The 13,219-nt window shown below is 29.0% G+C and overlaps 1 protein-coding gene across 3 annotated transcripts in view; it reads right to left on the bottom strand.

Annotated features, from left to right (window-relative positions):
* The window catches only part of LOC107444296 (neural cell adhesion molecule 2), an 802,953-nt gene that overhangs the window by 31,570 nt on the left and 758,164 nt on the right, over positions 1-13,219 (bottom strand). For all 3 annotated transcript variants that reach the window (XM_071181215.2, XM_071181216.2, XM_071181214.2), the window contains one exon: positions 11,611-11,641. In XM_071181215.2, coding sequence (XP_071037316.2) covers positions 11,611-11,641 — 31 coding nt within the window. The remainder of the gene's footprint in view (positions 1-11,610; positions 11,642-13,219) is intronic.

Here is a 13,219-nt window from a genome sequence, read left to right as displayed (position 1 = left end):
CCAATTAAAAATTAATTAGTTTCTTGAGGAGTTATTAATTAAAAGCAAAACTATTTATGTTATTGAAACACATTATTTTCTTTTCAATTTTGTTGAAATTAAAATTTAAAAATGCAACTTCATATTACTTGTAAATATTCGAAATTGTTTTTAAATTTACAAAAAGTAATTAACTTTAAATAATGAGTTTTTAAAAATTTAAAACAAAAAATTAAATCATGAGAAATCAAATAAAGTTATACCAGAATAATTTTAATTTTTCATACATACTTAATTTAAATCTTTTAACTGAATCTACTCAGGAAAATAAGCACTCTTTTCCCTATAAATCATACATAAATCCAGTTTTGTGCATGAGTATTATGAGTCCAGTTAAAACAGAAACAATCTTTAGTGGACAAGATGTATACTATGTAACAAAGATTATTCGTAAATGAAAAGAGAATTTTAGTTCTATCTTCACATTAGTTGCTAATAAAAGATATGGTTTATTGTTTTGAAACTAATATAATTTTAATAACATGTTTTTATATTAATGTAAAAGTAGGCAATCCCCTGTTTTTTCTGTCCACCAACTCCAGCGATTGCTTATTGTAAGTCAATATTTTTTTCAGTTATCTTTGTATACAAATTATATACTTGATATAAATCCATAATTAGAATAATTATTGTAAGCATATTTTTTTAACTGAATCGAAATTTAAGAAGAAGACTTGTTAGAAAAACAGAAGTTCTACTAGTTTACAATATATAACGATAACGAGTTGGAACAACGGGTAAAACGCTGAAATCAGCATCCTCGCAATTTGGTGGATTTTTGAAATCGAATCCTTAGCGATTAGCTTAAACTGGATTCGATGTATCTGCAAAACCTTGTGGACTTAACCGAATCCAGGCGGTCATCAAATTCAGAAGCTGTGTTACACCTTTTTAAATGATGTTTTTCATGATTTCTCTTAGGAAGACTTATTTTTTAAGCTTCCAGTTAAGAATCGCACTAAAATAACCTATGAACTTCACATTATAAGGTAACGCATTCTCACAACACGGAGTTTTTGCTCAAACAGATTCTGAATATATACAATTTTGTAATCAACTAACTGATGTCAGCAATGTGATGAAAACTGAGCATTTAACGCCTTCACTTGCCCGGTGAACTGGAATCCACGTGGAGAACAATGACAGCTTAGTACCATAACCTTGTGACTAAGCAGATCAGAATATGCAATAAATTGACACAAAGTTCATCAATTAGATCGAAACGTGCATATTAAGAAGGTGTAAATACAAATATATATCCACAGACAGAGATTCATTTCTTACCTGACGAGGACAGAAAAAAAAATTGCGAATAGGTAAAAAAGAAGTCTCTAGTTTTAATGTCTAGTACTGAGCCTGAATGTATTAGAATTAATGAAACAAAGTCTCCAGCATTAATGTCCAATACATTCATCATATCTATATATGACTTGAAATATACTATGTTGTTAATTACTTACCAATCTCCAGAGGGTAGAATCACCAATATTATCCCATGTTTCAATGACTACTGCTTTGATTCTGCCACATACCAAAACAGTCTGTCTACGGCTTATACAGCCCCACCGATGATGATACCCTATTATGTTCAATCCAGGAATGGATATTATTGTCCTCTATCCCAAAACCATACCTTCAAATATTTTTCAACGTGAATAGAGAATAGCCAACTTGTTTTTCTGCTGGGATATTCAATGTGGCTCACTGGTTATCACTGAAAATGGCAGTGGATGAGCTTCTAACAATTTTTGGTGTTTGCTTACCTTAGTGTGGCCAGGGGGAAAAGTCGGGTTAATTTTACCGGCATAGCTAAGCCTTACCACATAATTATATGTCATAACCTTGCTGCATAATGGAGTTTCCTGTTATTTTCTCGTGTTGTGAAATTCGTACACCATGTCGTCCAGGCAGTTCATTTTTTTCTTCTTTTCTGCACCTCTCACTTTAGGATTGCTTTCAATATGAGCTGTTGTTGAATTATTTTAACTTGCAAACAGCAAGTATAAGATAAGAGAAAATAATCAATAGATTATTAAAAACGAGATGGATTTTCTTTAATTGATAGAAAAGTAAGAGCGCATCTATCATGTGGGAAGGTATACTTAATTTGCTTTTCTCTCAGGAGGCATGGAAGCTTCCAAACCAAAAAAATATTCGAAGTCCATTTAGTATCAATTTCTGAGATAACTGGTGACCCAAGATGGACTTTCTAGCAAAACAATGTCTAAATTCACGTTGAAAAATCTGCAGCAATATAGCATTTTGATAGTGAGGTGCTTGTCATACAATGGTCTGCTCTTTTCACTGATCTCAATCACCCAGAAAACGTGAGGAGGTATCCTCAGAAAAGCTTTATGTGCCTAAGACAAGTATTTTTAGCCTGTGGAAGAAATGAAGACTGTCACCATTGAAACATGGGGTAATATTGATGCTTTTACTGTCGAGGGATTGGAAAATTATGAACAACATCTTATATTTTAAATTATATATAAATATGGTGGGTATATCAGCTATTAACAATAGCGTGTAAATTTTAGTGGTGCACTTTTTCATTTCTATTTCTTTCGGTGGGGTACCTTTTTTATATCTTTGATATTTTTTCAGTCCATAGGGAAGGAACTACGTGAGTGCTGTTTTGAGGTTTACCTGTTTTTGAGGTTTCTTATAGACATTTTTTCTCTCGTCATAGTTTTTTCTTTGTGTCCAGATACGTAGCAAAATCGAGATTCAAATAAACTACCGTGTAAAATGAATTTTGATAAAGTAAATAACTGTATAAAAATTGAAGAAAAATCTTGTTTAGGGATAATATAAAAAAAATTACTAAGTGCCTAGTAAAATAAGGTTACACCTGAGTTCATTAAATGGCATGCAGCTTTGATAAATTGTGTTCCCATATGTTGGAGAAATTCAGTCAATTTTGATCAAAAAAGAATTGGAAAACCAGATGAGTTTCAAGCTCATTGTTATTTTTCTGAAAACATTACTTGAGAATGGAACATGTATTGTAACATTTTATATCTAACTATAAATGCGTGTTATTTTTTGAAAATAATGCGTCTTATTATATATATGATAAGCAGGCGAAAACTTCTGTAGGTTGAAACACAAACATAACTGAAAGACTATGTTATAAAAATGAATATTTCGTGTTAAAGTATTCTTCAAATTTCATTTAGTCAATAAATTAAGTGTTTTTTATATTCTGCAATGTTTAAGTAAAGCTACATTTACATTGCTTCGGATGTTCTTTTTAAATAGTAAAACGATGTACTTTTTATTTAACAATACTTTCGTATTTCCCTGATTAGAATTTCACGGAAAAATGATTAAATAATAATTTATCTAATTGTTATTTTACCATATTCTAGCAAATCAGTCATAACAAGACCTATAAACAAGATGGTATTCAAAATGTTTATCGTCAGAAAAACTGTTTGTTAACTGCTTTCACCTATTAAGGTGAAATAATCAGAATTATGTCACTCCAACTAGGTCCACCTAATAAATCTACTTAGTTCCTTTCTGCTGGGTACATATTATAACCGAGAGAGCTTATTTACACATCTAATGACGAACAGAACGAGAGTATGAGTACCAGCATTGACACAACCATATTTCCTACGTTCCCTTCAACGCATGAAGAGATTCAACGCATGATGACCTGCACTCCCCAATTTGTTAATTTGGAATATTAGAATACGATAATCTCATTCATGTATAGATGGTAGCACCATAAGGTTGTTTAACACAAAAAGTCACATATTACTCTTCTCTTACGACAGGTGAAACAACCAAAAAACTAGCTAAACCACATTTTATGGTTCATTTGACAAAACACACTCGACTACTACCTAGCGCCAATGCTCATTACCTAACCAAAAGTCTGGTTCTAATGCCCAGTTAAATTACCTTTTTAGGATTTTGAAACCATGCTAGTTATAAATGGTTAAAAAACGCATATTTTGTATTTATGTTTCTTTTTACCATTTCATTCTTAAATGGTTTCATAACTGTAGAGGTAAAAATTGTTCTTTACCCTAAACTTTACAGTCAGTTATATAGACAGACTGCAGCCGGTTATTTTGCCGTATTTTAGAAATAAAATTTAACAGTGTACATGATATTCAAACTTATGCTAACTCTAGTTTATTTTCATTAAAAAATCTTATATGAATAAAAATTTTAAAAAGAATAAGGAAGCAAAGTCAAAACAAGTTTTACTTATGTTTTACCAGTTGATAGGCATTTTAGAAGTAAAATTTAACAGTGTACATGATATTCAAACTTACTCTAACTCTAGTTTATTTTCATTAAAAAATCTTATATGAATGCAAATTTTAAAATAAATAAAGAAGCAAAGTCAAAACAAGTTTTACTTATGTTTTACCAGTTGATGCGTATTTTAGAAATAAAATTTAACAGTGTACATGATATTCAAACTTATGCTAACTCTAGTTTATTTTCATTAAAAAATCTTATATGAATACAAATTTTAAAATGAATAAGGAAGCAAAGTCAAAACAAGTTTTACTTATGCTTTACATTAACTCTTTCAGTGTTAAAAATATTTACTTACAATTGTCATTGTAAACTCAATGAAAGTTAAATATTGCCTATATACATTTCAAAATTTAACATTGCATGTTATTGTTGCTGTTGTTAATATATATTTTGTTTCGTACTTCCGTTAAAATCATCTATTGACTCAGGCAGTTACAAAAATTTTTTATTCAACCTATAATTGATATTATGTACCCTTAAATATAATATAATGGTAAAATGTTTCGGTTAATGCTCGAGCTGCAGAAAATTCAATATACCAGTTGAAAATATATGATTATGTATTTTCAACTTACGGAGATCTATTTTTTAAGGATATTTATAAGCTTATTATATTTCGTATAGCAAACATATTTCCATTATAAAGAAATGTATGTTTTGCAACAGAAACATATAAACCAATAAAATAGAAAGAAAATAAGAAAAGACGGATGAATAAGCCTTTAATTCAACGAAGGGTAAACTTTTATGAAGGTTAATGTAATATTTTTGTAAAAAGAAATAAGAAAATAGAAGATTTGATATGTTCATGACCTTAAAAAAAATTATTTTTTCCCTTCTCTCTCTAAGAAGCAAATACAATTTTTTCTCCGATTTTCTTTTCGTTTTTGATAAAAAGTAGTAAAACCTATTTCACGGATCAAATATTTTTGTACTTCATTTTAAGAAAAAATGTTGTAAGAATTATGGGAGAATGTTTTGTTAAAATAAAAAAGAAAACGAAAGCTGTAATGAATGAAATTTTATTATAACTAATGTTTTAAGCATAAATCTAATTTAAAATTTATTAAATCATTTTCAAAATTGTATTTATCTTCTTTTAAAAAAAATAAGTGAAATTATAAGTTAAAAAAAAAGCTTAAGATGCTTAGATCATAAAAACTTATGCATTTTAAATTGCTGAAATAATAAATTGCTCAATAATTGACATTTATTATTGTTCCCTTACATTTTCCATTTAATTTAGATTATCTATTATATAAAACACTAATGAGTGGGTTGTTAAAAAAATCTATGGATTATTTTGTTGTCTTCGTCAATAAAAATATATATTTAGTATGAGAGCATTTGTTAGTATAATCTCTTGAAAATACATGTTCATAAATTCTTAAATGGAAATTCGTTTTCCGAGTTAGAAAGGAAAAGCTGAAATAAACTGAGCAAAAATCTGTGCTGAAATGATATGTTACATATAAAAAATTGATATAGACAAAATTTTAAATTTTTTTCGTTTTATTTATGCTATTAAATTTTCATTTTTTTGTTGTTATTCTTTAATCGTGTTTAGAAATTGCGCAGGTTCGATAATACGTTAAGGCAAAAATAATTTTTATTCTTAAAGCAATAAAGAAAAAAAGTTTTTTACCAACAAAGAATGGTCTGCTTTGCCTTCTTATCATTTTCATTATTTTCTATGTATTTAAGTTTATTTTAAAATAAGGGGCCTTCACTGTCAAATTTTCAAACACTGGAATATAAAATTTGGTATATAAGGAAATTCAGTGATATGTATCTAAGTTTCCAATGATATATTTCAAATATATTTCTAAGTATAATTGTAACATATATAAATCAAATCGCATTGTTAAAAATAAATCTGTGTCAAATCGTAATGTGCATAAACTAAATTAAATGTACATAAATTAAATGTTTCATAAAACGCTTATGCAGTATGTTTGAAGAATATTGTTTTCAAAAAGATTTTGAACTTTCATACTTCTATACAAGCCTAGATTTCCAATGAGTGAAGAAATTGAGTTCTTATCGCGAATCAATCCGAAAGCAATAGTGAAAGCAGTTCCATGCAGATGGCTGGAGCAAAAAAAAGGGGTGGGATCTTCTAGCTTTTATTCTTGCATAAACCAGAAAAAAACAATGCTTTATAAAAAATAATACTTTTTTTATAAAATTTCTATATCAAGCATTTTATGAGACAAAGCTGGAAAGCGTTGCTCACTTCTTGTATTTCTTCAAGAAGTTGGAAGAACAGCTTAGAACAGGGTAAGCCCCGCAATAAAGCTGTTGCAGAATTCAGACTTGCGGTGTGCCATGATTTCCTGGCGAACCACCTCTGCCGCATTGGCATTCTCGCTGATCCAAATTACCCGTTATGCTCGATTAATGAACTTATGGACAGGAACCATCTATTGAGATGCTCGGCTCTGCGTGGGGACTCTGAGATGAGGCGCTACTGGAGTACCCGACATCAGTTAATGAGATAGTGACTTTTTTCTCTCACTTGTTGTTAACCTTTTTGTTCACTGTTTCTTGTAAGAGTTGGTCATTTTCCTTTGGCATTAGAAATTTAAAAAAAAAAAATATTGTGCTAAAATTTGAACTATAAGATAATTTCGTGAAGCGGCATTATTAACGTGTTTTGGGATGAAACCCTGATATGGTAAAGTTTATTAATGTAGATACATCATTGGAGACCTGCTTCCTTGTTGGGCTAACCTTCTCTATTCATTAGCAGTTATTGACAACATTACTACATTTCAACGAGTGTACTTAATGAAGTTTGAAAATCTCAAGATTTACAGTGAGTTAGTTTACCTTGAAATAAAGTTCGAGTATGTAAGGTGTGATTCTTGTACACCTTTTTTTTAATTTTAAACAAGACTAATATATCGAGGATACGCTAAAAACGCTTTATTTACCTCAAATAATATTTAAAATTGTCTTAAATTACCGTTTTTGAGACATACCATTTGTAAAATCTGTGTATTAATTTAACATATTTTTTCTTTATTCTTTTATAAACAAGTAATTTGTATTTATACTGGAAACTTCAACAAAGACTTTTAGGAGGGAATAGCGACACAGTTTGCAGAAGAGTACTGTAAGACAGAAAATTTTCTTTCCACTTTCAAAATATAAGAGCAAAAACAAATGAGTATTATTTAGTAAAAAGATTGGTAGGAACATTTCTCCGTATGAACAAAAAACACACCTTCGTTGTTGCAGTGAATAAATAAAATCCCTTGAATATCCACTGGGTATCATTTTCCTCTGTAGGAATGATTTATTTGCTTCATGGCTCTTACATGCCCTAACTCAAGGAATAAAAACATCCTATGAGATACGCAGTTTCATTTTGTATATATTAACCAAATCTTAGAGCGTGATGAAATCCTAAATATTCTTTTCTCATGGGCTTTTTCAGAGACGGATGACAAACATTCATGTATTAATGATAACTATACTTTTCTCTTGGTGGTTTACAGTTTTATATTTTATGAGAACATAACTTTATTGGAAAAATGAATGCTTATTTCTTGAGCAATGAGGAAACTTATATTTTCAGTCTTGGTTCGGTGTTTTACTAATCTATATACAGTGCTGTTTTACTGTAGACAACTGCGCAGTTAATATTTATTAGAATATTTGAAGCCTTTCTTACGTTAATATTTTGTTTCGGATTTTTGTGGAGACTCAATACGATGTCATGCATATTTTTCAAATATTTGTTTTAAATAAAAAATTCTCTGTATATATATATAGATTTCAGGGAAAATATTGCCTTGTGCTGGATTGAAAAATTCGTGATTTTCGATGCTCAAAATATTTTGAACCAGTCTAAAAAAATAATAAATAAAGCAAACTGTTATGAATATTTAAATTAGAAAATGTAGCTGTTTTGTATGAAACTGTTATTTTTCATTATCAAGTTTAAATTTTTGCAATTTCTTGTGGTATAAAATACATATTTCAGTTATGCTTATTTTGATGAAAACTGTACCCTTCAGGTGTATCATATATTTTTGTAATTTTCTACGACTTTACTTTTTTATCGGAAGTGGTTTTTTTACATTTTTTTCTCAAAAATTATTAAAAAATAATCTTGAAATTCAAATGTAAATAAATATATCATAGAATGATTTTCAAATATTCAAAAATATTTTTTGCAAACATTGTAACAATCCATTTTATATCTTACAGAATATTTAAGAAATCTTATCTATTATATTTAGGAAAATACTTTTACTTTACAAAATGAAATACAGTGAATTGATTTGTGTAATTCTAAAAATTAAAAATTTGCTTTTTTATGTTAAACTGATTAAATTTTATTGCTTATTGTTATGAATTAAATTAAAATCTTTTTATAAACAAATCACTTTGCAAGAAAAATATGCACTCGTTAATATTTTGAATGTTGTTTTAAGCTATAACAAATAAAATATTTAAATATTTAAATTCCTTAACCTGTTTTTGTTCCTTTATATTAGTACTTTTGTCAAATTTTTTTTATAATTTTCTATTCAACATTATTTTTTCTTTTTCATCAATTTGATAATGTAGAAATTAGTTTAAAAAAACGATCTTGATCTTATGCATTTTTAAGGGAAATGCGTTCTTGGAAAGTATTCTTTTGGCAGGACATTTACAAAACACTTATTTTAAACCTTCCTACATAAAAAATCACTTATTGCACCGTTGAAATATCTTAATAAAGGCAAATAAATTCGTCCAGTAATGCTACAGTAAGAAAGAAAAGTAACCTAAACTAAAGGTTTTGATCTCAACGATTACTTTTTCCTTTCTTTATTAGATTTGTTACCCATTTTTTTTTACTTCAATAAATTTATTGCGCACGGAGTAAAAAAACATGGTCAAAATTATTAGAATATGGTAACACATACCATGTTTCTGGCTGAGAACACCAAAAAGCTCACTATTTTTTTTTATTTAAACGCTGTAGTAATGGTTTTGGTAAATTCAATAGAAAAATATTTATTTTTCTTTATAATTTGTGATAAATTTTAGTAAATGTGGTAATTTTTCCAAAATTTAATTTTCAGTTATGTATTTTTTAGTTTCTAGTAATTTTTAGTTTCGCCTTTTTGTTAAATGTGTGGTACGAAAAAACATAATTTTAAAGACCCGGATTGAAGACATGGAAAACTGTTACAATATGAATGGAAAAATTACCAAATGAATGGTTTAAATACCGTATAACTTAATTTAATGAACCGGAATCATTGTTTCTTCAAATCAGAAATTTTATTATTATTGTAATTTTGCCTGAATACTGTTTTAAAAGTCTACTTTTATCGTTTTCTTTTTTCCTTTCAAAAATGAAATGCTTTGATGAATTAAAAAGTATAGCAGAATAATCGTAATAATTTTAATAACAATGCTAGTTAATGAAAATATTTACCTCATAAAGTTTAAAATTAAATAAGTAGATTTCAATGCTCTGTCAGGAGGACACAATTCATATTGATGGTATTAATTACTATGTAAGCAAGTATTTATTTATATTTTTTCTGTATACAGTGTGTACAAGCATACACTTGATATTGATATGACACAGAGTTTGTTTTCATTTTGTTCAACTTCTGAAGCCTTATACTTCCCAGAAATGTATTTTATTTTTCTAGTTGTATTTTATACAAAAAAAATCCCCAGGCATTTTAGACTTTTACGTACACTGAAACCCTAGCAGCAGTAGAAAGTTGTTCAAATTTCAAATTGTCCCATTGTGTTTGAAAGAAAAAAATAAACTTCACATTCTTGTTGTCAAAGGATAAAATATTACTTTCGAGTTTGAAAGAGAATATAAAGTTGAAAGTAACTTTCTCATGCTTTTTACAGTAGCTTATGTTTTCTTCGAAGCACGGAAAAGCGAACTTTAAATTGACGGATTTTATTTATATTTTTGGTAACGCATTCATCAACTCTTCCTTGACGTCTATAAATTGGTTTCGATGAAAAATGTATTTGCAGTATTTTTTAAAGCATTAAATAAATTAAGTCACCAAGTATTAAATTTCACTTTTTCGAATAATCTCGAGGCAATCTGATGGTAATCGGATGTTTTTCATAGAGAAAGAATATTTCTATAGGTTAAACCATTAGCATTCAACTGTCAGTAGTCATCTTGCAAATTTTTTGACAACACTCCTTCCCTAGCCTACATTTAGCAATGTCTAAGATTCAGATTTTTTCCCCATTTTTCCATTAATCCATAAAAAATTAATAGGCTGCAACTTTTTGTAATATACTAACTAAGATTCTTGAATATTTTTTCGTTTTGTTTTATTCATTAAAAACTATTTCACAGTGAGTAGTTAACAAGCATTGTATTTAAAGTTTTCTACATTTAACGTTGCATTTGCGTTTTAAGTAATTTTTAATTTCTTAAATTTTACCATTGGGCTCAGAGCGTGTTTACAATAATAAAAATGTGTAAACCCTTAAAAGAAAACTTTTGTAACGTGAGTTCCGTAAATAGCATTCCAATCAATATGAAGGTTTTAAATAAAAATTACACTTGTGCGATTGCACCAGAATGACTTCAGCTATAGCAGCACTACCAACAGGGATATAAAGGGCTAGAGAGGTGTGCACTGCATACAGCGCTCAGTTGTAAAAATGTTCCTAGTAGAGGAAATTAATCGAAAGTACAGCTGTGATATATATAGATGCGCTCAGATCGAAACAACGTTGACCCCCGACCCCAAGAGACCACTATCAATTCAACACAATACTGCAGTAATCTAATGACACTGCGCAAGGAATGATGACGTGATGTAAAGCTATCAAAATTAAACCGCCAGATCTTCACATACGGAAAGTAATCCTTCTCTATGAATATGCCCACCCATACGCCTTCCTTAAAAAGCAGAAAACCACTTAAAATTGCAGTTGGGAAGTGTTATAACATCCACCATTTCGGGCGGTGAACTGAAGGTAGCTGTGTAGGACTTCTAGAATCAAACACAATCTTTTTACAGCAAAGACATAGACCTAATACCTTAGTGATAGAACCTGTTTTACATCACCAATGATGATTTCTTTTGTTTTGTAATAAAAGTATTATTTTTGTACCACTTTTCATATGGGCAACATTTGTAAAATGAAAAAAAATAAGCAGCTTGTAATAACATAATAAAAAAAGAAATTTATATTCAGTAGAACTACATGGAGATATTATATTTAAATATATCAAATCTTTCTCTAGGAGATTTAAAATAAAGGTAAAATAGAATATAAATGACTTACTTATCAGAGAGTCCAATAACACCTTGGCAATCTATAAAATAAACAAAAGTATTGATTAAGAAGAAGTTTTACTTAACACAATAATTTATCTTTTTAATAAATTTGTTTTGTTTTATTTATGATGGTTAACAGAATCTTAAATTTAAGCAAAGAAATGTATTCAAGTTACCGCGGGAAGAAACTTAGCCTATATAACAGAATTTCATATAGTAACATTCTTCATTCTAAGTAAACCTCAATGAACCTCCCTGTACAGCCTGGGCGTTTAAGCAGACATTTTATACAAAATTATGGTTCCAAATTAATTCTTATTACCATGACTCAATTGCATGAGTGATCAATTGATGAGTGATATTGGATTAGGCAGGCTTACAAGCAAGAGCTATGTGTACACACAGATCTCCCTGAAGTTCTGTATTTTGTGTGATTTTAATATGGAAAATATGGAGGTATATTAATAATATTAAAAGATAGGTGGTTGCGTACAAGGCAAAAAAAAACACCTTAAAAATCCTTTGATCTAATGATCGGATTTTTTCACATATCGCAACTGAATCTTAATGGTTCATGGGATTGATCTCAGACATGATATTTAATTAGTATTAAACAGATTTAAAGTAGCAGTGATATCAGATGTAGAATGCGCATTCTATGAATAAACATAATTTTTTTAGATGGATTAAGATTGCGGACCATCAAAATATGGACGGAAATCTGGAAATTATAGTCTCAATAGTCTGCTCAAAACTTTGGACCCTTAAATTTTAATATGACTTTTTACGTATTTTTACAGATCTAATTTTTTAGAAAATTGAATTGAATTTTTTTTCTATCACCTTTAGATCAAAATTTTTTCAAAGTGATTAGTAACTTTGGTTTCAAAATAAAACTTTGCAATTTGATTATAGCTTAGTTGAAGGGCTATATAGTGTTTCTTATTGTGTTTTATATCTATTGTAGTTACATCATTTACTAGAGCATTTTTTTCATAATTTACTAAAAAGAAAAAGAGCAATAATATCACGACTTCTGAGATTTATTTGTCCTTTTCTGGCACTTCGTTCTTGAATGCTACAGTAATGCTAGTATCCTTAAGATTATTTTTTATTCAAAGAGTTAAATGCTAGTCATAAGCTAATGGCGCCATTTTACTTTGAACTTGCTAATAAAGATTGTTTATTTAAATGCACTCCAGTTTTGGAGTCATTCACTGACAGTAATTATGCATTAGGCGTATTGGTATGGCAACAGGCTATTTCAGAAACCTGTTCAAAACAGCAGTTTCTAATTTTCTCTCACTCAAATAATGCTTTAAATCAATTGCTGTTCATTTATCATTGTCTGCTTCTCATTGGTGAAATTACAATAAGGAATCACCCCGTAACTATCATTTTCAGTGCAGAGCAATTAGTCATATGTCATTGATATAATACTTATGTTTAATTCAAACTGAGCTATTTCATTTGAGACGACAGTTTCATTGTGAATATACATAAGAAGGGAGGGAAAGTGTAGTCTCCAGAGTTCTAATGCTTAAGTTTGAATCGGTGAATTATTCGAAGGGCTATGTTTTGACAGAACTTTGAAGGTTGCTGTATCAAACACGTTC

Source organism: Parasteatoda tepidariorum, chromosome 8 (genome assembly GCF_982258835.1).
Source record: "Parasteatoda tepidariorum strain Cologne lab strain chromosome 8, Ptep-v5.0, whole genome shotgun sequence".
Classification (NCBI taxonomy): domain Eukaryota; kingdom Metazoa; phylum Arthropoda; class Arachnida; order Araneae; family Theridiidae; genus Parasteatoda; species Parasteatoda tepidariorum.
The sequence above is the reverse complement of the archived record's forward strand: the minus strand, read 5'-3'. Positions and strand labels throughout refer to the sequence as shown.